This window comes from Arvicanthis niloticus, chromosome 3 (assembly GCF_011762505.2).
Source record: "Arvicanthis niloticus isolate mArvNil1 chromosome 3, mArvNil1.pat.X, whole genome shotgun sequence".
Classification (NCBI taxonomy): Eukaryota; Metazoa; Chordata; class Mammalia; order Rodentia; family Muridae; genus Arvicanthis; species Arvicanthis niloticus.
The window spans coordinates 59,175,078-59,200,377 of record NC_047660.1 but is presented as its reverse complement, the minus strand read 5'-3'; the positions used below and the strand labels follow the sequence as shown (position 1 = coordinate 59,200,377).

The 25,300-nt window shown below is 44.3% G+C and overlaps 1 protein-coding gene across 3 annotated transcripts in view; it reads right to left on the bottom strand.

Moving 5' to 3' along the window:
• Atp8a2 (ATPase phospholipid transporting 8A2) overlaps nt 1-25,300 on the bottom strand; it is a 480,046-nt gene that overhangs the window by 380,619 nt on the left and 74,127 nt on the right. For 2 of the 3 annotated variants that reach the window (XM_076930916.1, XM_034499073.2), the window contains exon 2: nt 24,334-24,478. In XM_076930916.1, the coding sequence (XP_076787031.1) occupies nt 24,334-24,478 (145 nt within the window). Of the gene's footprint in view, nt 1-24,333; nt 24,479-25,006; nt 25,180-25,300 lie in introns of those variants that run through there. The other variant, XM_076930917.1, reaches the window with a different exon arrangement.

Sequence of the window (25,300 nt, the reverse complement as noted above, 5' to 3'; positions counted from 1 at the left end):
AAGATTCAAAATAAGCCAGAAGTGGGGTGATTAGGTTATGATGGCTCTGGGGCAGGTGTGAGCTGGGTCCAGCCCATCCGCTACTTCTCTGGAATGGAGGCTGTTGGTTTTCAGTTAGCACTCTGTCTCCTCTTCCACAGCTATTCAAATCATGGGTTGTAAGAACTGGCCTTGTGGTGCTGCTGAGCTCATTCTCATCCCCTCCATAAGGATGCCATTTCCAGAGAAATTAAAACAAAAACCCAAACAGGGCCATGGGACCTTCTGGTAGCTGCAGAGAGAAACAGCTGGTGTGGTGTCTGTGGGAGTTGTGGTCTGAGAGTAAATGTGTGTGCTGTTCTACTGGATAAGGCGCTGAGAAGAAGACAGACAGGCTCAGGCCCCGTGTACAAAGGACTTGGATCCAGAGTGCAGAGCTGGCGCTGTGCAGCTCAAACCAAGTGACACTCTGTGTGGATCTGTGACAAGTTGGCTGTGAAGACAAACAAAAAACTACAGGTTATAAAAACAGACAGGGTGGCCAGATAGAGAAGTGCATACATGGAATCCCAGAATTCCAGGATGTGGGATGTAGAGGCAGGAGAATTCAGAGTTCAAAGACAGCCTCAGCTAAATAGAAAAGTCACCAAAACTTGGGACTCCAGGAGGGAGTCAGGGAAGCCCCTGCAGCTCCTGCACACTCTAATCCTAACCTCTAATGACACTCAGAGGACATAGGGTCCTGTCCTCCACCCTTCCAAAAGCCAACCCCACAGCTTCTCAGAATCAATTACCCCACCCCCAACCCCTCAAAATCCACTTCTGAGCTAATGGTGTCCTTTGATTTTTCCTGAACAGAGATGGGGCAGGTGAAATGGTCTCTAATAGATATAGAGAGATTCCACAGGTGGAAGAGAGGGGTTGCTATTGGAACAGCTTCCTGTTTTACTGTGCTTGCCTAATGGTGTTTCTGAAAGCCACCACCAACACCAAGGGTGGGCTCACGTAAGTGTCGGCTCATTAGCCAAAGCAAAATCCGGAGACACCAAACTCAGACTATTAAGGAAAGGTGATGTTTAAAGGGAAGCCCGTAACCCACACAGCTAAGAGGGAGAAAGGGCTCTTGGCAGAGCTATAGACCTGTGTGGTGGCCAATCTTGGTGTCAACCTGACAGTACCTGGAATCAACTAAAAGCCAAGCCTGTGTGGTACTGTGAGAGATTCTGTTGAGCAGATTATCTGACGTGAGGGGGACACACCTGAGTGTTAGAGGCACCTCCAGTGGCCACCCAGATAAAAGGGCATGGAAGAAATAGAGCTCGTTCTTCACCGCTTTCCCTCACTCTGGCTTGTAAGTCCATCTACCACCGCACTGCTGCTACTGTTACATTCCAGGAAGTAGAACCAGCCTCATCAGGATTCAGGAAGTAGAACCAGCTCCCCAGAAAAAGAGGAGGGCTCCCCAGGAATCCTCCCAATCTCCAGCACCCACCTTGCAAAGCAGCTACCAGAGCCTCAGCTTCTCTGCGTAAGAAGTCACTGATGGATTACCCACACCGTATTGTGCAAACCAATCTGACAGATCCCTTTAAATATATAAACGTAAGTTGATTCTATCAGTTCTGTTCCTCTAGAAAACCCTAACATAGCACGATCTTGGAACATCGCTGTGCCAAAAGAAACCATCAGAACATCAGACTCACTCCCCAAGGTGGATTCAGACAGGCATCCAAACAACAATTGCACACCTGAATGGACTACACCCCTACACACCTGAATGTGCGGCACCCCTACACACCTGCATATGTTGCACACATGCACACCTGAATATGGTACATCCCTGCACACCTGAATGTGGTGCACACCTGAATGTGGTACACATCTACACACCTGCACACCTACACACTCATACACCTGAATGTGTTACACTCATGCACACCTGCACACACAGACACCTGGATGTGGTTCATTCAGATGGCTCAGCCGGCTCTGAAGGCTGTGTGGACAATGCAACAACAGGTGAAATCAAGCAGAAGAAATGACGCAACAAGAGACCAGGCTCAGGCAAGATGTCTGGGGCTGAGACCGGTAAGGCTTAGCCCACTATTTACAGTGAGTAGGAGTGCATTCTAAAGTAAGAACAGAATGTATAGTACAAGAAATATATGTTCTAGTCACAAGCCCTCTCACTATCAACATAGATTCTTAAAAGATAAAGTAAATTACTCAACAAGGAAATATTAAGTGGGTCCCAATAGCTAGCACACACTGACCCCACATGAGTCTTCTTGACTCTCCAGGGTTCTCTGCCCCCAGCACTGCACAGATCCCTCTCCAAAGCGTGATGTGTTGTACGTGCTGTACCTGCGCTGTCTGCCTGACAGCGTGGTAGGTTTGTTTAGCCAGCATCCCTGTACACGTTACCCAAAGAATAATTTGTGTGACTGGAGCATGGCTCTGGTCATTGGAGACAGGGATTTCACCTCTGCCACCATCGTACAGGCCACTGTCATGTGCATGCAACCCACAGTAACTCATGCTGTCTGTAACTCTCTGAACTGCTCTGTTTACAGCTGCCCAAATACACCATGGACCGTACAAGTCAAAGGATGAGGAATGATACCTCCACCCCTAGCCACTCTTAGTTCCTTAGGGATCCTACAATAAATTCCACCAACCAAGACAGAGTTAAGGAAAAAAAAAGCAAAAGAAGCAAAACTCAGGAGGACAAACCAAAAATCACAAAGTTATGACAACAAATAGACTAGGTGACAACCCAGAGGCCAGAAAAGAGGTCTCTGAAGACATGTTATTTAACTCCAAAAATGCAAATACAAATCATGAGCAAGTTATATAGCACGAACATGAGAAAATAGAAAGCAAAGAACATTAAAATCAAAGTCGAGTTACTCCTCTCGGTGCCCTTTATGAGAAAATCTCCCCCATGTGAGGCACATGCCAGAACATGGCATGACCACACTGCCTTTCACCAAGGTGATTCTAGAGCAAGCTCTTTATAATTTCAAATAACGGTTTCTCTGCTTTCACTGTTGAGGACCAGAAAGAATGGGATGAGAAGACTTCTAGCACAGGAGATATTTACATCAGTTTTTAAATAGAAAAATTACTTTTAAGATTCTGTACTGAGAAGTTTCTACACACTTCAGAGACCTGTAGCAAATTATGTTGGCAAAAAAAAATCAAGGTCAAGGCTAAAATAATGAATAAACGCAAGGTGATGTCTTGCTATTGCCAGAATTGTGGTGAATTTTATTTTATGGCAAATTAAATTTTACACGAAATATAAATTGTTTTAATTGTTTTACATGAATATCACAAATCATGAGCAAGTCAGGTCGTGCAAACATGTAACAGTATCAGTTGGGAAACAGGCAGGACTGTGAACTCAAGGCCACCTTGAGCTACACAAGTGTGGCTGTCTCAAAACAAAACGAAAATCATGCACAAATTGGTAATAAATAAATAAATAAATAAATAAATAAAAACAGTAATAAGAGATTAACAGTACGATGACACCAGCTAACTGGATGGAGTAAAGGCTTAAATCAAGCAAAACAAGCCCTGCTCTGGTTGTCTCACTCCTGGTTGCAAAGCAGCAGTGGCAGAGAGCTGACCAAGTCTACTGCCGGTACCAAGGCACAAGAGAAATTTACAGCCAACAGAGGTCCTTCACACCTCCTCCAGCAGGCAGAAATGGTGGTTGCCACACTAGCTGACCCCCAAGAGAATTGAGACAGACCATGCTGTCAGGGCATAAGCTTAGGTCCTGATAGAACCTAAGGGCTCCAGAACTGGGCAGTACCATGGAAACTCTAACATACACTCTTTATCTTACACAGGAGGACACCGACACTTTGAAAGATAAAGTGTCACCTCTACGGGAGGACACCTACTCAGGAGCAGCTGCAGAAGCTCCTGGTCCTCATAGTACAGCCAGGGGAGTCCAGAACTGACCCCCACTGTAGCTGACTGAGAACACAGTCAGGAGGCCAGAACCAAGCCCACCCACTGTAGTGCTGGCTCTTACAAGTTATACACCTGTCATAGTTACCTCTCAGTTCCCCTTCTCTATGCAGCAAAGCTCATTTTAGCAACAACCGTAATGCATATATATAGCCAGAAAGAAGCAGAGAGAAAAATGTGTTATTAAGGTTTGGATTCAGCCCAGTGGCAAAACCCTTGTTTGTACAAAGCATGTCCAAAGCCCTGGATACAGTCCCCAATGCTGCAACAAAATTAAACAAAACTTATGCCTTTATTAAGCTGTATCCGACCATTCCAATAAGTAAAATAAAAAAGCATTGTTTTATGAACAAGCAAAATTACTTATTCAGTAGTCTTCATATCCAAATAGCAGATCCGAGTCTGAATCTTTGGCTACAGGCTGGTGAGAAAACTTACATCAGCAAACCCAGCACATTTGTGGGAGTTCTAAGCTGAACAGCTACCAAACCACAACACAACACTCATGCTTCATCTCATTTCTTGATTTGGCTTTCAATCTTAAAACAATAAAATATTACCGGTAAGTTTTAATTTTTAGAAAACTATTGTGTTTGTTAGGATTGTGAACATTAAAATTTACAATGAGCAAACAAAAATATTATAGGTCATAATTTACAACTTTCAGTGTTTTAAATGTTAGATCCAGGTGGTCACATAAATATGAGAGCATTTGGACCTTGGAGTGTAGCTTGGAAACAGAGTATGCACCTAGTAGGCATGTCACAGTCCTGGCTCTGAGCCTCATATGGGGATGAAGCATAATAATGACAGAATTAAAAGAGCTTCAATTCTGCTTTCCTTAGGGCTTGTAAATACTATGTGATCATTGTTGAGTTTTATAACTGCTGTAAAAGAGGTAATCAAGGCATCAGGGCTCTCCTGGATCACCATACTTAGCTCAAAGTGAATTTGAAAGCCACCCTATTCTTTGGATCTTGTACTCAAAGAGGACAATTAATACTCTTTTGTTGTTTTAAAATTCAAAGCCAATCAAAAAATAGGATTGAAATTAGTGGTATGATTTAGCAACTCCACTGTGGGCTTCCAAGGATAAGGGGATGCCTGGGGCACTCCTACAGGACTCACTTGGGGAAGGCAACACTGATGTGAGACTGAGATTCACCCATCTGAAGCATGCATGTGTGGATTTTAAATGCATACACTAGCTTTTCCTTGTGTGTCTCCTCATCCATGTAGTGCGGATGAGAGTTAGGAATGCCTCTGCCTTGCTTCTCATGGCTCCTTGAGGTCTGAGACTCAGCTGGAATGGTGGCTTCTGTGTGGTTTGTTTCCTCAAGGAGAGTTTAAAATGAAAAAGACATTGGCCTTAAATTAGCTTTAAGGTAAGCAACCCATGGAGATATCATGGCATGACCCATCCAACCCAAGTAGAACATGCTGGAAGGCTCTGTATCTTTCCACCCAGCAACTAGCTTGTTGCCTCTATTGACCTCTCTGCTCAAGAGACTGAGATGACAAAGAACAGAGAGGTCAACAGGGGCAACAAGCTGAATTCCAGAAACGGATGATGTGCCATGTGTGTTCCCTGCTATCTTCCCCGCACAGAAAGCTGGAAGGTAATAGGAAGCTCAGACTCACGGAGGCCCAGCTGAGCCCTGTTCTCTAGCACTTTGTCCCATTATCGACCAAAGGTATACACTGCTATATGCTAAGTACCAAAAATATATTTGTTGAATGAACACATTTTAAACCTCAACTGCTATAAAGGACGTAAGGATGCCAAGCATCACATTAAATCCCAAACGTGCTTGCATCTGAGGACAGACATCAATCTAGGAAGTCTGAAGAACTGACACTAAAAGCCTTTGACTAGGCAGCTCTCTCTCAGGAATATCTTATTTATGAAACCATGTCAAAACCACACATATCCCTTCCTGAGCCCTAAGAACTGCCATCACCGCGGAGGTCTGCTTTGTTCACTATGCAGTGAGTGAAGGCAAGTCTTACAGTACAGGGGGTATAGCAGCTCTTATTTTCTGTTCTAAACTTCATCTGGCTGCAGTGTCCTTTGGCAAAGGGTTTGCTCTTCCCACTGGCTGAAAGCTGAGTGAGCCACACTGAGAAGGATACTGAAGAAGAAAACTTCATCATTCAGGATCACAGCCGCACAGGAGAGTTCGATACCAGGACACAGGCTCAGACTCAGCACCCCATCAGATGCTGCAGAGAGAGTAGATGAGGTTGTCCCACCTGCAACAGGGCAGGTTAGGATGCTGCACAGAGAGTCAATAAGGCTCTCCCTCCTGCAAAAGAGCAGGGAGGTGGGACAAGAAAGAAAACACTTCTTCAGAGAAATAGGCGTTGGGCCTTAGAAGCTACAACACCCCAGAAGGAAAGGCTATAGAGAGAAGACCAGACCGGAGCACACCAGAGAACATCCTGCAGTCAAAGACTATGGAGCCTGAGCACAGGAAGATAAAGAACCCTGGGACTTGGAGCAGAAAGTGAGGCCAGAATGAGGGTGGCCTTGTAGATGTCACAGGAGATGAATTGCGGTCAGCAGCGGTCCCTGAACAGGGAGAGAGAATCACAGTGCATTTCTCAGCAAGATGGCCTTTAAAATCTACTACAGAAGAGGGAGGGGAGATGGTGTTGAGGCAGGGACCCCACTCAAGAGGAGACATCAGAGACTGAACTGCTTTGGAGCAGAAAAGCCACCCAAAGGCAGATCTGGCTGCAAACCCCAAGTCCGGTGTGTGTTTTCCAGCACACCATTGCCATTCTGTTCAGAACAACCCTGGGACAAGATGTGGACAATGCAGTCAGACGCCCTCCTGAAGGGCTCATGTGAATTTCCTTTAAGTGTTTTTTCTATGAAGTTTTTTCTAACTTTTAAATGTTCATACAAGAGAATATTATACATTGGCCATACCCTCCTACAGAACCCTAGCATCTCTCTCTCCACCTTCTCCCATTAGCCCCCTATGACTCTCTGAACACATTTGCTTCTCCTCTCAAGCTATAAACACAAACATGATTTTATGTATCTACATAAAACCTAGGAACCACCAATATCAGAACATACAATAACTGCCTTTCTAAGACTGACTTAATTCTTCTGATGAGGTTATCTCCAATTTCATCCATTTTTGTGCAAGCAATACAACTGCATTCTTCCTCAGGGATGAACAAGTCCATTTTTAACCTATTTTTAGAACAGTGTATACAGCAATGATAGGAAGACATAAGAGAAAGCACACGGAGAGCTGGAGAAGGGCTCAATGGTTAAGAGCGTTCACCCCTCTTGCAGACGGCTGGAGTTGGGTTCCCAGCACCCACATTAACATATCCTAGAACTCTAAATGCAGCATCTGATCAGATCTAGATCTGATACCCTCTTCTGGCCTCTGAAGTGTGTGTGTGTGTGTGTGTGTGTGTGTGTGTGTGTATGTGTGTAAGCGCATGTGTGTGCATGCACATGTGTATGTGTACATGTGTTCATACAAACACACACACAAATAGTAAAATAAATCTTTTTTTAAAAAAAATGAAGCCACACACACAAAAAGAACACAAATGTCATTTTAAATGACCATGTGCTAGCTTACCAAGACCCATGGGCAATGACAGAGTTAACAAAGTGCAGTAAGACTTTCTTGTGATAGACCCAGAGTAATCAAGTATACAAAGACAGAAAGTTACTGGTGGGCAGGGGACAAAGAGAATGGGAGAGGATGTTCTTTGCCAGGTGAAAGGGTTCTGGAAGACAGGCTACACAACATCAGGAACACTGAGATGCTTGAGATGGTAGTTTGTGTTGTATGTGTTTTATAACCGCAGAGAGAGAGGGGGGAGGGGCAGGGGGAGGGGAGGGGGAGGGGAGGGGGAGGGGGGAGGGGAGGGGGAGGGGAGGGGAGGGGGAGAGGGAACAGTAAGCCTATTCATGGCAAACGAGGTGGGGATGCAATGTGTGAGATCCATTATGTTCTAGATGTTGCATGCTTGGAATCTCAGCTTCCAGACACACCTTGAAGGGGAGCTCACTTCCTTCTGACACACAAGACACACAAGAAAACAAGACTTGTGAAACAATGACCCTGTTAGAGCCAAGACTTCTCCTGTGATCAGTTGATATTTTTTTTCAGTATGGGGGCTCCAAGCCAGACCCCACACATGCCAGGCAAGTGCTTGTCCCTGTACTGTTCCCCCAGCCCTAGCTCACTCACTCCACACCCACCCCACTCAACTGCTACATTGCCTTTAATCTCCTCGAATACAGTGCAAAGCCTATTTTTTTTTAACGTAAGTGATATGTACAAAGAAGGTGGGAGAGCTATTCTCAAACATACTATCTAAATGCAAACAATGGCTAAATTGGAACCTACAAGGCACTTAGTGGCTACTACTTAAATTGGTTCATGCACAGTATTTACCTAAGTCCCAGAATACCCACAAAACATACCCAACAAAAGATAAAGGTAACAACAGACCACCTGCACCAGAATCGCAAGAAGTGCCAAACAGCAGCCAGAATCCTGCCCCTCACCAAATACATTGCAGTTAAACCTAGGCACCTTATCACACTTGCAAACCAGGTTAGTCTATGTGCAACAGGAAATGAGGACACCACAGCCAGGGGAAAGCAAACACACCGCCACTGTGAGACCAAGAGAAAAGTAAATACCCATGCTGAGAGCCTTGCAAAGACTCCACCAAACTGCACTTGATCGTTTTATGAGGAACTGGATCTCTTCTGTCTCACCAGGTAAAGAAACATCCCATAAACAGGCACAGAGCTCCGTCCTGCCTGCAGAAACTAGCTACATCGCTAGTTATTCTCGGATAAATATGACACTATGGGTGTGTGACCCATGCTATGCTGTCAAAATTTTAAAATACTCAACATTTTAAAACCAAAAGGGACATGGATTTCTGAAGACTAGATATTCTTACTAGGCTCATTTTTCTAATAAAAGTATCCCAAAATATCAAGATGGCAGATGTCCCATGGCACAATCTTGTAAATCCGTGATATATCATCAACTTAGCTTCAAGTCATCTGTAAGATGGCAAACAGCAATGGAGAAGTTGATGGATAATTTGGGACTAGAGAAGTACGGGATTGTCTACTATCCCATAAAGGCACCTTACTATACAAAGTTCTTAAACATTACAGGCTGGTGACGTAAGACACTTATTTTGCTCTTCAGCAAATACCAACACTGTGTGGCAGACAGTTTCTTATCTAGTTAAGTATATGACATATGACCAAAAAATTAGAGTCCTCAGTGTACCAATGAAACAGCCAAAGAAAATCAAAATTGAAAAATGTATGTTCCCTAAGTTAAATAAATAAATAAATAAATAAGTACCTATTAGTGATATTGTTATATTGCAGACAGGAGCATGTTGTCCTCTGAGAGGCTCCTCCCAGCAGCTGACTCAGACAGATGCAGACACCCACAGTCAAACAGTGGATGGAGCTTGGGGACTCCTATGGAAGAGCTGGGGGGAAGGATTGAAGGCCCCAAAGGAGATGGGAATTCCACAGGAAGACCAACAGAGTCAACTAACCTGGAACCTTGGGGGCTCTCAGAGACTGAACCACCAACCACATACATGGCTGGCTCTAACTGCCCCCCCCAACCCCCACCAGACACACACACACACACACACACACACACACACACACACACACACGTAGGAGATATACAGCTCTGTCTTCCTGTGGGTCCAGAAAAACTAGAGCAGGAGCTGTCCCTAAAGCTGTTGCCTGCCTGTGGGATATGTTCTTCTAGCGGGGCTGCCTTGTCTGGCCTCAGTGGGAGAGAATGAGACTAGCCCTGCAAAGACTTGATGTGCCTGGGAGAGGTAATACTCAGGGGGACTTCCACCCTCTCAGAGAAGAAGGAAAGAAAGAGACGGGAGGGGACTATGGTGGGAAGGGAGTGACCTGGATATACAGTGAATAAATAAATAAAATGTTAAAAAAGAAGGAAAGAGAGAAAGAAAGAAAGAAAGAAAGAAAGAAAGAAAGAAAGAAAGAAAGAAAGAAAGAAAGAAAGAAAGAAAGAAAACGTGTGTTTCTCTGAAGAGGAACTAGAGACACATGAAGTCAACAGGTGACAGGAGGCTTCCACCTTTGTCAGTGTTTCTTCCCAGTTCATGCATATTAGAATGCTGTTTTACAGCTTCCAGGTACAGCTTTAAAGGCAACCCATTAAGAGGATGTCACCTCTCAGTGTTGTTGATAGAGGCTCAATACAAATATCAATAGCCACCAGGTACCTCGGTGAAAAGGAAGCCTCACTCCTGCCCAAGGACAAAACAGAAGAACCTACAGATCTGCTTCCTGGACAATACTGAAATTACCATCTCAATAAATAGTTCCATGATCAATGTCCTAAACACTGAGGACACCATTAAACGCATGACTGTTTATGAACATTAAGTCAAACATGATTCTGGAGTGAATGTTTTGTTATGGTCACCGTGTTTCATCACAGCAATAGTAACCCTAACTAAGACATTTGCCTCAGGAGCTCCGTGACAAACATGGCCGGTCCCAGGCTCAGGTGTCAAACAAGGCTGCCTTTGCTTCCCTGTGTGCTCCTCTGAGGACCACACGAGTTACAAGCATTGAAGCACTGTAGGTTGTGGGTTGTGCAAACACGTGTACACACTTCATACAACAGAGTGGGAAATGGGTAATAATGAACCAAAAAGAAGAATCCTCTGTCATGGTATTATTTGATTTCGAGTTCCCTGACTTGACAATATCTGCAATGTTTGACTTAATAAATTTTTCTAGGTGAGTCAAATAAAGCCCTTTGTACAGAGAAGAGCTGTGGTTTTCCTCCCTCCTATCCACACCACTTATTGCTAATTATTTCTCCCACAAACTGTGGAGTAGGCCCAATGGTAAAAAGCCTTTGCCGAGAGACAGACAGATATATATATATATATATATATATATATATATATATATATATATATAACTATATGACTCTTATACAACTATATACATACCTAGTCGTATGCCACAACTTAGCCTTTACATACAATGTGTATATATGTATATATATGTGTGTGTGTGTGCATATATGTATATACGTGTGTGTGTGTGTGTGTGTGTTGTGTGAGAGAGAACATTTGTACACATTGGGTAATATATGATACATATTATAGCCTTTACATGAGCATGCCAGAGGAAGGGGGAGGGAGAGAAGGAGGAAAGGTTAAGAAAGGAGAAGAAAAGCTAGCTATCCTGCAGTGTAGTGTATAATGAGCAAAATTTTTACTGAGATGGGCGTGGGTTGAAGCTGTGTGACAGCTGACAGGCAAAACAGAGGAACTGAGAGAAGCTAATGTTTCCACCGCCCCCTGGCATCCTCATTCTATGAAATAATCTAATTTGCTCTGGTGACATAGAATCACTAATGAAACTTAATTTAAAGGTAGTGTTAAAAACTAATCTGAGGCAGTTCTAACAAAGATGGATGCCGGGGAGTAATGAGGATACCAGAGAGGAAACAGAAACTATTGTCAAAGAAAGAGCTCTATTCTCAAAAGACAAGAGCTTACAAATGAATTCCACATTGCAGACAGCAATACTTTCAAATCTACCACCACTTACTGGAATAAAAATAGAAGTGTAATACTTAATGAGATAATTTAAAGAGTATGTCTTAATATAATAGAATCTTCTAGTGAGACCTCAGATTAGTTTGAAGAGAGTAGTTAAGAGCACTGTTCGCCCTTTCAGAGGACTCAAGATTTTAAGTCCCAGCACTCACATGGTGGTTCATAGCCATCTGTAGCTCCAGTTCCAAAGGGTCCGACACTTTCTTAAGGGTATCAGGCAGGCACCCAAAACCCAAACCCACACAAAGACAAAACATTTGTACACATAAAATAAAGTTTTAAAATTTTTCAGATAAAATACTATGCACATTTCTGAGTTCCTTTGGACTATCAAGCAAAGTTCATGTTACCATAAAATGGATGGTCCAAATGAGAAAAGAGGAAATAAAGGAGACAGAGCAAGAAGCACACTAGGTGCACATACCTGAATCCTAGCTACTGGGGAGGCTAAGGCAGGAGGATCAGTAATTTGAGGTCAGCATGGGCATTTAGTGAGACACTAAAGGTCTAAAGGTCAGCGATAGAGCATAGGCCTAGCTCCCATCAGGCCCTGCGCTCAATATCTGGTACCAGGGAGACTGAGACTAAGATACTTTCTCACCAGTCAGTCGGACTCTACTTAGTTACTTGGACTAGGCTTAAGCTAGTCTATAGAATCTTGCTGGGTGTTCCATTGCAGGAGGAGGTGACAGTGTACTTAATATAATCTCGTATAACTATGTCCTTTCAGCACACCAAAAGGAAGAACCAATTTCCTGATTTAACAACAATTCATACACTCACACAGAATCTCTCTCTCTCTCTTTCTCTCTCTCTCTTCTTTCACACACACATACACACACCACCTGCCTTATGCTCTCAATGTAACCTGATATGTATAAGTACTTACAGCCTAAAACATTTGCATATTAATGATGCAACTAAGTATTTTTTAGATATTATTTAGGTAAAATATTAAATATACACACAGAAAGAAGCCCCCAGTGCCCTAAATCTACCAAGGTATTCTTAGCCCACATAGTTATTCCCTAGACAATATACAGCCCTAGTACAGAGTCATAGTCTAATCCACTTGTATTTCCCCAGATCATCAATTTATGGGATTATCAAAGAATTAGACAGTGAGTGACATGAATGTCCGACTGGAACAGTAGTGGTAATCACCACTGCAGGCAAGCGGCCAACAGCTGCAGCTGCAGTGAGCTGTAGTCTGACTAGCTCTTACGGAGGCAGGAGGATTCTCGCTCTACAGGTGGAGGATGCCGGAGGTCTCTCCTGTAGATTGGGTGCATCCTAGCACAGGACTGCTACTCTCCCTCATGGCACACTGTCAGAGGTGGCCCCATGGGCCTCTGATCACCCCAGTAGGTCTAACCATGAGGATTTCTACCACTGTGAGGTCATGCACCCTGCTCCCAATACACGGTTCAAAACAGCTTCAAGGGAACAAACCACCGAAGCAAGAGGAACACTCAGTGCTTTCCCCATCACTGAAATTCCAACCTAGAAGCATGTATGTCTATCCACCCACTCAAAACCCCACTCTGCATCCTCAGAGAGCCCAGGGAATCTTGGGAAAGACTCCTCGAAAAAGCTTTGCTGGCTAAGGGCAGACCCATATCTGGAAAGATACATATTGGTTGTGTTGGGAGCCGACTTTTAACAGAAAGCGGCTAGATTATCTTTGCAGCCATCTGGAACCATATACCCTGATAAGAGATTTGGTTTTCAATAGCCTACAACAGCTGAAGCACACTCTGATATCCCACATATTTTGTTTTGCTGTTTACTGGCCCCAGCTGCAAGGCGCACGTGGTATCCAAGCCTGCAAGGTGCAAGGTGCACGGTGCACGTGCTATCCACGCTAATAGACGCCTGTAAGTCTTACGTCATATCAACACCTACAAGGCATGTGGTATCCACACGCCTACAAGGCACGTGGCAAAAGCATATAAATACCTCAGAATTCCCTTCAATAAAAGAGACTTGAGACTTGGTAAGAGACTTGAGACTTGAGAAAAGAGACTTGGTATGAGACTTGAGACTTGATCAGAACCTCTGTCTTGTCTCCATTCTTTGCGTCTCCTGCCCCAAGAGCCCTCACTCTCTCTCTCTCTCTCTTGACCAGAACACTTAGCCCGGCTAGCTCAGTCGGTAGAACACGGGTCCCAACACTTTGGCCCCCAAGCGTGGGGCGGTTCTCAACAGGTTGTTACACTCCACTGCCCCTCATACTCCTGACCATCAGGCTTCGGGTTGCTATGGTCTGAAGCAAAATCTCCCTCTGGGTCTTCTCCAGGGGAGGGGAACAGCCCCCACTTGAACTACAGCACAGGGCTCTACAGTAAGGCCTTGAAGGGACTTAGCCCAAGGGCTTATACAGATAGGTACCTCCCAAACACCCCTTGGTAGTAGCTGTGGGATGCTTAACACTGGAGTCGCCTGCTCTCCATGCTTAGTCCTATATGATGTAACTGGAGGGGAAGTGTTACACAAAGCCTTCCAGTGGACGGTAGGAGAACATGTGAAGCCCTATATGTGGTGCTATTTGCAGGTGGGGCCTTTGGACGACAAATGGATTAAATGAAGTTATGAGGGTGTGACTTCTGGCTGTATCAGCTGGGAGAAAGCACAGTCCTGTTGTCTAAGCCACCAGGACCAATGGATGACACTTGGCTCCAGCAGCCTGGGCTGAAAACCACAGGGTGGCAGAGGTGCCCACCCCTCCATCTGTCTCTCTGCTTATGACTCTATGCTCCTGTTTGCGTCTCCAAGCTAGATGGATTTATGAATTATTTTATCTAATTCCAAGGACACAGACCCTCCCAAAAAGAAGCATTATGCAAAGAAACCACATTGGAAATTTGAGAATGTTGCAAAGCTGTCAGGAAATAAAAGCCAGCACAGACAGGCCTGCTCCAAAGCAAGGTTCTTCAAAGCCTTTTTCTAGGTGGAGCAAACGGAAAGCTTAAGTAAGTCTGGCAAGATGGTCAAAAACACTCAAAATAACTAAGAACATGTATGTATACTGTCACAGTGCTTGACTGAGAATCTTGGCAAATGCATGTCAAGTCCTGAGACATGGCAACAGTCTAGTCTACAGATATTCAAACACAGTGCTGACAAGTTTGAAGACCACTGCTACAGAGAACTTATGTGACAATATGTGTCCTACACAATGGCATCCCAAATGCAACAGCTCAAGCTAGCTTGCTTTCAAGATGGCTAGCCTGAAAAGCTACAGACAGCATTGACTCAGGGGCTGTCCTCTGACAAACTTATCACATCAGTGAACTGCACAGGCAGAAGGCCCAGATGGGTTTTCCCATTCAGTACCCCTTTACTGAGTTGAAAAGATTTCACAGGAAGATCTGACTCGAACACCAGAAAAGACATGACCCTGGATGGCTGTCACCTAGAAGAAGCTCATCGGTATCACAAGACAGATCTTCCCATTAGCGTCCCACAACCTCACAGCCCTCCAAATAGCAAGTCCCTGTCCCTTCGTTTAGCTTTATATGAAGTGAAAACTTAAGGGCTCTTTGGAAAGTTGGTTGGATGGTGTTTTGCTGGGGCAAACACGTGAAAGAATGAACATTTAGCTGAAGTGAACACAGGTGAAAGGCTAAGGCAGACTTGTAAAGGAATGTTTTGTTGAAACGGACATGGGAGAAAGGATGTTCTGTTAAAGCAAACACATAAAAGGACACATGATAAAGGATTTTGCTGATACACATGTATTGGTTCACCTTATTATTACATAGTTGAGCTCCAATGGTCAGGACTTTATAGAGAGAAATGCGCCAAAAAAACTTGTGGTGTGTCAGATTCCAGCTGATTGGCAGATGTCAATGATGTCAGCTGAGTCAGACATACTTGTTGGGACAAGGCCTGTGGAGGACACATGATGTTTAGAGGGCATATAAAAAGGACTGGATGGACAGTGGCAGGGGCTGAGTTAGATTTGCTTATAGAGTTAGCTGTATAACAATTGTTGGTCTCATGTCTTTGTTGATCTTCACTTTATTGAGAGAGGCACAGCCAAGGACTTCTCTTGGTGTCCCTCTGGGCCTCTCCTGTTGATTCATGTCAAGGCCGAGGCCTGGCTTTCTCTGCTAGGTAGTGCCACCGTTGCTGATTCAAGTTTACTATCTTGAAGCAACAGAACGAGACTGTTGGTGTTTTTGTAAAGTGTTTGTGAGCTGCTAACCTGTGAACTGAACTGCTGATTTCCAGACAACACACACGGGAGTTACCCCCAAAGAACCTTTCTAAACAGGTTCACTTCCCCTATATCCTTTATTTCCAACTGCCTCTGGTGGGTAGTGGGCTAAATGGGAGGTTAAATCATTTAAAACCCATCATTAAAAATAGACATTTAAAAAAAAATTAAAGTTACAGTAATGTCTGGCCCTTTGTGTATCTCCTTTGAGGCTTGTACTCTGTGCATGGTCCCCAAGTTTCTGCAGGTGGCTTTGTAATGGTTTTACACTCCCTAAAAGTCTGTCTGTTGTTGATGCATTTCATATACTAAAATCAACACCTTAGAAAAAAGAGAAGAACAGATGTAGGAGTTTGCTCACAAATGCCTGAAGGCCGGAACCAACCGACAGTGGCTCTCCAGAGCCATTAAAGTGATGATACACACAAGTCCTGAAGAGACAGAATTATCTACCTGCATGGCTAACAGTGTCCTAAAGTCAACCTCAAATCATTCACTCACGTCTAATATACCACAAGACAACTAGCTGACAAACTCTGATTTAAGTTACGAAGAGCCGGCTCTCACTCGAGAGAAAAGAGTGGGTCAGCATTTGAGTCTACCCTGACCTCATGGTTTGCAGGAACTTTCTCTATAAAACATCCCAACAATGGTCAGACTCCCCCTTTGTTCTCCCTAAGCACTGTCCCTGGAAAGAGCTGCTGGTTCAGTTTCTAGGAGAGCATCTGCTATGTGCTGGGTGGCCACAGGTGGCACGGCAAGCCCTTTGGTGCTGTTTTCCAGATGGTGAAGCCAAGTCCTAAGACTGAATGCTGGGCACAGACAGAATTGGCCAGGGCTTAAGTGCCGCAGCCTCCTTCAGCCTCTGTATGCCCAGCCTAGGTGTCCTGTGCGTGAACTGTGAGCAGGGGGGCATAGGGATGACTTCTGGACACCAGAGAGCAGGTATTCTCCTATCTACTTGGCACAGTGGTCTGGGAAGACTTTGACCCTTCTTCTCTCTGTCCTTTTTATATTTTTTAGCTATATGTACATGAGTTTGGATATATACAAATGAGTGCACATGCCCACAGAGGCCAGAAGGCATATCCCCCTAGAGCTGGAGTTACAGGTAGCTGTGAGCCCCCAACATGGGTACTAGGTACCAAACTCAGGTCCTCTGGGAAAGCTGTACACCCTTAACCACTGAGCCATCACCAGTTCCAAGACCTGTCCAGGTTCTAACAGACATTTGCCAATCTATCCAACAGGAAACGAGAGCTTTGCATTCTTATTTTCTAGAGCAGTGGTTCTCAGCCTTTCTAATGCTGTGACCCTTTAATAAAGTTCTTCATGCTGTGGTGACCCCAACCATAAAAGTACTTTCATTGCTACTTCATAAGTGTAATTTTGCTAGTGTTATAAATTGCAATGTAAGTCTCTGTCTTGATGGTCTTAGATGATTCCCGTGAAAGGATCATTCGACTCCCAAGGGATCACAACCCACAGGTTGAGAACTACTGTCCTAGATTTTTCCCCTTAATCTTGAGAAAATTATATACTTGTGGAAGCCTGAAAAGGATCCAACAGAATAGCTATCTACCTTTCCACTCGGTTTGCCCATAGTGTCAATATCCTATAAGCATGCACCAGGAAAGACACAGTCTGGAGAGACAGACTCTACTCTTCACTTTGGCTTTCTAACTGCTGAAACAATGAAATTGAAGAAGGAGTATTTCCCCAGGAATCCTGTGCTAAGTAAGGGGAAGACTGAAGCCTTTGTGCCAGCCAGAGGAGGAAACTGCCTCCCAAGAAAAGATTTCACACACTTGTGAGCCAACAGGATAGACCAGGGACAAAGCCAGGATATGAGAGATCAGCAATGGTCATGAGACCACACTTTGATTAGGCCTGATTAATCATGCATATTTCTGGCTTGGTTAAACCCTACATCTTCTCTGCACACTACAAATGGTCTCAGTGGTCACTGGAGCCCTTTATATGTTATTTTACCTAATATGGTCACACTGAATAAACCTTTCATGTCTACTAATTTCTTAAATTGATGTACTAAGACAGGTGGGCAAGCCTTGCTTATTGGGGCTGCTAGAGCCAAGGCTGTTAGCCTGAAAACTTTGGTAACAGCCCCCACCACAGCACATGCTCCAAGGAAGCATATCACCCTGGTACAATGCTCATGCAATGGGTTCTTCTCAGAGCTCACCAGGTACCTTCTCCTCTTGGATTATGTGTTATTCAGTCCCTGTCTCTCCTTAGTTTCCTCAAACCCTGATCAAATTTAACTTCTTTCCCATTAATGCATTCTTGATTAATTCAGTAAGAATAAGATATGCTTTTACGTCTGCAGAAAAGTGAGTTCGTGGACTTTGGGAAGAGGTCAAGTTCCTGGACAACCTATGCTGAAGACTGAGCTCAAGAGCTATAGAGTGAGACCATGTCTCAAATTTTAAAAGAGGGGAGGAAAGGTAAAGGAAGGGAAGGGGAGAAAAGGAAAGGGGAGGGGAGAGAAAAAAAGGGGAGGGGAGGGATGTGGAAAGAGGAACACACAGAAATAGGTCACTAATCCAGATTCTCAAACAAAATGTCTTTGCCTACCCAAATGGAAGCAGTACAGAGGTTTCTTTGGTTGCATTATGCACCCACACAAGGGTCAATTTGATAAAGAAATATTGCCACCAAAGTCTATTCTCCCAGACATTTGCTGTTTCCTTAGAAACATCAAATACTTAACTAGCCCAGGGCTGACAAATTTTTTTTCTGTTTCTAAAAATATATATTGCTCAAGACAGCTTAGGCACAGTGGTTACCTGAAATACACAATGCCAATGACTCTTCAATTTCAATATTTTTGATGTAAGATGTCTCAAAATCCTGCCACATGTATAAATCAGGTGGCGCTTTTAATTATGAGACTTTTCTGTTGAGCTATTTGCTGCTAGTGCATATGAAATAAGTATTCTTGATCTATTCTGATGCTCCTATCTAGGAAACAGTGTCTGCCTTGGAGATTAACCAAGAGTTCTGACTCTACGGTAAAAATAGCAAAAACAGAGATGAGATCTCCAGGCTGCTTGAAGGTAGCTAGGTAGATGCACTCAACGTGAGCAACAAATCTGATGAGTATTTTATCATTAACAAACTTGACAAATACAACTATCCCTGTATTCAAGAGTTTCAATTTATCTGCTTATTTATTCATTCATTTATTTGCACACACTCATGCATTCATATGCCTGTGTGTGCGTGATTGTGCACAAGTGTGTGTGCATTCGTGCATGTGTGTATGTGCGTGTTTGTGATGTACATACACATGTGTGCATGAGAGATGTGGAGGCCAGAGGTTAATATCAGATGCCAACCTCAACTACTACTTTTTGTGACATGGCCTCTCACTGAACATGGAGTTTACTCATTAGCTAGACTCACAGACCAGCAAACCCTCTTGTCTCTACCTCTCCACTGCTGGAATTATGATTACATGTGAGAATACTTGGCTTTAAAAAGATATGATCTACTTCTAGGTATGCACATAGGTATGCATACATGAGTATTGGTAGTTGCATGTCCCATGACATGGGTGCTAAAGACAGAACTCAGGTCCTCTGCTCTTAACCACTGAGCCATCCTTCCATCCTCACATGCCCGACTTTTTCTGTAAGTACTATGGACCTCATCTCATGTCCTCACTGTCACTCAGTGAGCACTGTACTATGTGAGTCATATCCCTATCCCCTGGTTATTTATTTTTGAGATGCCTTATTGCCTTGTGTATCCCAAACTGGCCTCTCTCTGTTATGTAGCTGATGATGACCATGAACTTCCCATCCTTTTATTCCCACTGCCTGGGTGCTGAGAATACAGACACGCACCGCCATGCCAGGTCTATTCCAGTGCAAAGATGGGACCTCTGTGCTCACTTGGCAAACTCTACAAGAATATGCATTCCTAACTCCTTTAAACAATCAACAAAAACTTGTTAAGATTTTAGTGGTACTTCTTTGCTAAATAATAAGTAGGTTTAACAGAAACCAGATTCTGGCTAAATTCTGTAGCTTTAAAGTTTTTAGAAAATTCCTCATCTTCATAGTACCCAACGCCATTGGCTTTAGCACCATATGCACCCACATCAGCAGCACAGCACACAAGCAAGTGGACTACTCAAGAGTACTGTTCTCTCCATCCCTGTTCTTTCTGAGACATTTGTCCCAGCACGTACATTAAACATCCCTTACCAAAATGATTGAGACAAGAACTGCTTCTGATCTTGCTTGCTCGATTGCTTTTTGTTCTGCCTGTCTCTCTTCGATTTGGGACTATCCACATAGACACACTGAGACTGTCTGAGTCCAAACACAGAAGCCATTTGTGTTTCACATGTATCCCAGGCATTAGCCTGACAGTAACTTTCCTTGCATGTTTCTGCTGTGCCTGTGTTCTGATGCTGACCCACCACATGAAGTTACATGCGGAATTTTCCACTTCTGATATGTTGACTCTCAGAAAGTTTCAGATTTTTGAGTTTTTTTTTTTTTAACTCACTACAAAGATCAGGGCTGGTGCGGAACTCACAAAGATCTGCCTGCTTCTGCCTCCCAAGAGCTGGGATTAATGGCATGTCCCAAAATGCTAAGTTTTAATTTTAATTTCTAAATAATGAAGAAGACGATTGTCCTCTTAGATAAGAACCAGTGCCTAGGAGAAAGATGCTGCTTCAAAACTGATCACCATGGCGATGATGCTAATTCACTGGCTTCCCAGTGGAAATGTCAGCGAGCACAGTGTATACAGCAGGTTACTCAGTGTTAGGTCCAAGATCAGGGTTTGGAGAGACTTACACACACATGTCACAGCACTCAGAACTAAATTCTGATTGGCCAGAATTTAGAATTCCCATGTAGAGCATTCTGTACATGCAGGGCCAAGCAGAAATGACTGCTCGCTCTCCAAGCCATTCCCCGGGTCGAGCCTCTTCCTTGAGTCATGTCAGTTCCCTGCTGTAGTACAGCACATCATCTTTGACATACTTCCCCAGATGCTCAACACTGTTCCTTCCCTCACCGTCAAACTCCCAAGCCATGTTCATGTCTTTAAGTCAAACAAAGTGCCTGCAAAAGCAAGTACAGAGTAATCGTCGGGGCCACGAGAGTTCCGGCCAAGAAGTGGGGAGAGTAGAGAAATCTGAGCTAGAGAGGACAGGCTTCAAAAAGACCCCCCTGAACGAGTGGACCATCAGGATCCTCAGCTGTCCCTCTGAGGTCCTCTCTTTCCAAAAATGTTTAATTTAGAAATAACGCACCGAGGGGTGTAGCATGTGCTTCGAGTGTGTGAGGCAGGTTCCATCCTCAGCACCAGAGGGAGAGGGGCAGTCTGAGGACACCCAGGTTCCTGATTATGAGAAAAATATCCCTTTCACATGGAAAATTATATTAAGAAAAAAGTTCTTTAGCAATTTCCTTTTATAATAATATTCCCTTGAATAGCTTAGCTTAAAAAACAAATCAGTGTTTTGTAAACTTCATTTCAGCACCACTAAAGGGCTCCAATCCCATGGCTCAGTGCTGTGTAAAAGCCCTAAACTCTAAGGTCAAGAAGCTTTGTGATCAGTTCCTAATGAACTGCAAGTCATTGACAACCATTAGTGATTCCCATTAATACTCAGCAGAATTGGAACACATACTCCAAGCTGACCTTACAGAAGCTCAAGGGCCACACTGTAAAGTTCTTAGCCTAGATCCAGTGCAGGATAAGCCATGAAGTAAGAAAGAAATTATCATTTTCATACTCAGTATGATGTAAATGAATCCATACAGCTATCCAGCTGGTCATAAGCCTGCTTCATTTCCAGCCAATCCAATACACATACCTATTCCAAACCCTTCTCCCCAAAAAAGTACAAATGAAACTCTATTATCAGGTAAACAGCTGGACTCCCTCTCAGGATAAAACTGGTGCTGATGAAGACAGGTATCGAGGCCCCATTACTCTTACATGTTTGCCTCCTGTCCTAGTTTTCCTCCTATTGCTATGATAAGCACACGACCGCAGCAACTTGGAGGCAAAGGGTTTGCTTACTTCAGCCTATAGTGTTGAGGCCATCATAAAGAGAAGGCAGGGCAGGACCTAAAGGCAGGAACCTGGGGGCAGGAACTGAAACAGAGGCCATGGAGAAGTGCTGCTTACTGGCTTGCTCTCTGTGGCTCATCAACCTGCTTTCTTCTTATACACCCAAGGACCACCTGCCCAGAGATGCTACTATCTACAGTGGACTGTGTTCACCTGCATTAATTATGTATCAAGAAAATGCCCCCCAAGCCCAGACCTGGCTCCAGATCCACTTAATGGAGGCATTTTCTCAACTGAGGTGCCCTCTCCCCAGATGACCCTTGCTGTGTGCTTCCTGTGCAAACCAGGGATGGAATGGGGTCCCTATTTTATTGTCACTGTTTCAAACCTTCACAGAAATACCAAAATTGGCAGAACTAAGCAAAAAACCTTTTGAAAAGCACTGAAGTTTATATATATATATATATATATATATATATATATATATATATATATATGACGATGATCCTCCAATCCTTTCTCCTTATGTAATATTTAACTTCTTAAAAAGTAGCCTTAGTGTTCCTGCAAGGAATTCAATAGAAATATGAAAGGTGAGGAGACATAGAACTATATGGCCAATGCTGGGCTCCAAACAGTGTTTCATGCATTCAGAGTAACACAGCCATCATTCCAAGCTAGGCAGTCACTCCCTACCTCCCACACCTCCACCTTCCTTCTCCAGCCCCAGGAACCACTAATGGATCAGGAAACACCTCTTTTAGGCATGTCACGTAAATCAGTTCACACAAAGTGATGCTTTTCATGACTTGCTCTTTCATTGAATACTTTGAGGGTTCATCTACATAATAATATTTTATATTAATATTCCTCTGTGTGGCTTTTCCACACTTCATAGTCATCTGAATGAATCCCTGAATGTGTGCATGTTTTACACCATGAATTATACTGCCATCAACATCTGTATACTTGTGTTTGTGAGGATCTCTGTTTCCATGTGTGTTGGCTATGTATACATAGCTTTGGAATTACTGGGTCTTATGGTAACTTTGCCTTGATCCTTTTAGAAGCAGGCCAAACTGCTTTCCAAAGCAGCAGTCCCATCTTTCATTCCTATTGGCCAAATGTATGAGGCTTCAATTTCTCCAAGGCTTTTCCAGATTTTACTGTCTCTTTTTTAATTAATCGTGCTAGTTTGTTAAACTATAATGTTCTGTTTGTAATGTCCCACATATCCAAACAAGCCTATTTATTCATAAATGAAGACTGAGATATCCTAACATGTAGTTTTTAAACTTAAAATGTGTTCAAAGGTCATTCTTGAAATACAAAATAAAGCCACACAAAATTAACACTCCCTTTAAAAAAATGAAGGTACCAACTCCACATATAGATACATTGTTATTCTTTCCCAAATCCTATCAAGCTATAGAAATGACCAAAAAACCAGACCTTGCTGCCAGTGTGGCATTACCAAGGTACTATAGTAGTTAAATATCTAACCACAAAGTTTTAGCCTCATTGATGGTTGGGATGGATGGATGAAGGTGGGATTCCCTTATAAAACACGAAAGAGGTCTCTGTGGCAATCCAGACCTGAGTAGAATGTTCTAAGCAGCTCACTATACTATCCTCAAAAATCACTCACAGACATGAAGCTGGTTAAAGCTCAAAAGTTTACTGGTGTTTTAAAGTGTGCTAACACCAAGCTAAGAAACAAGCTTTGCACAGCGGCAAGAATTTGCTTGCTGGTCAAGATGAGTGGGTTTGACTTCTAGCTTTCCCATTTTGTAGCTATTAGTATATGAGCATAGTACATTTCACATCCCTCCACTCCAGTTTGCCGATCTGGAAGTAATGACTTGCTCCATAAGACACTGGAGATACACTGCTAAGGCATCTAACACAGTGGCCAGCAGGCAGAAAGCAGGCACTAAAATGCTACCTTCCATTCATTTTTCTGTTGACTCTAGGCAAGATTTCCTAGCAAATAAGACTCTTAGTAAATGCAGTGGGTCACTGGGAAATGAATGCGAGTCCCTGTAGCCTGTGGGATTGCCTTATAAAGCACTTCTCCACAGATGTTCTGCAAACTACACAAGAGAGCTATGACAAAGAGAACCATCAACGAGGTTTCACTAAGTCTATAGAGATTCTTGGAAGGCAGTCAGGGGTGAGAAGACACCTTCACTTTTATCGGTGGCATTAGAATAACTTCCGCAAGGCCAACAGATGGGCTGGACACAGCACTGCAAAGGAAAAGACAGCAGCTGTGTTCGCATAGCCCACTGGGCACTGGGTGTGGACCTTTGGGCTCAAGGTGGGTGCAGGAGACAGAGATGCTGGGGAAAGCAAGTGAACTGAGGGCCGGCCGGGTGATGGAAAAGCCATCCCATGAATGTGAGCATTGAGCTTCACCCGGCTGCCTTTTCTCCTACCTGATCCGGTTGTCGCAGAATTTGTTGAGATGAGATTGGTTGAGGTAAATTATGCGGGCCGGTGCCTCTAGCTGGTCTCCAACAGACGTGGCCCGGGACATCTCATCCTCTGCCTTCTTGTAGCCCGCAGAAGAACGAACGGGTCCTGCAGAGACGAGGCGTGGGGAAAACAAAACACAGAGAAGTCAGCCTCCAGGCCCGAGGCTGCGAGCGGGCTGCAGGCGGGGACCAGCCGCGAAGGATGCTCTGGAGAGACTGGGGCCGCCTATGTACCTAGGCTGCCTCTGGAGACTACACTGTAGCCACAACCGCCGCAGCAGCGGCAGGCCCCGCCCCACTCAGCCCCGCCCTGAACCTGTGAGGGCCCACCCCTCTGTGACTCGAGACGCCCCATCTTGCCTGTGAATAGGCTCCACCCCCTGGGTCCCGCCCCGTGAACTTGTGAGGCCACGCCCCTCCTCCAAAGCCCCATCCCAACCTGGATTCGTGGAGAAGGTTCCCTGGCTTTTCTAGCTCTGGATTTACCAGAGACCTCACCCCGCCCTGGACCTTCAAGAGGCCCGGTAGACCCAAGGCAACCCCGTCGGCCGGACCCTAGTGCTCCGGAGCGTCTCGGCGGCCCAGAGCGCACGTGGGGATGGAGCTGGCTGGGCACGTAGCTTGTGGTACCCACGGTAGTCAGGTTGGCCCGGGGGCAATGGCAGGAGAGCCGCTTTAGACTGCCTGAGACTGGAGAGGAAGGAGGCCAAGGGAGTCAGCAGCAAAGCCAGAAGACCTCCACTTAGCTGAGGCCATGCCTCGTCCTTGCACTCGGGACCTGGTTTTTCTGGGCTTCTTTGACAGTGTTTAGTCACAATGAGACAAACAGCCCTAGGGAGATGCCCCAAGTGAAGTCATCACAGGAGCAGGAGGCGGAAGCACCTCCTCTGTGCATCAGAATCACACACCAGGTGGACAGAGCTTGCTT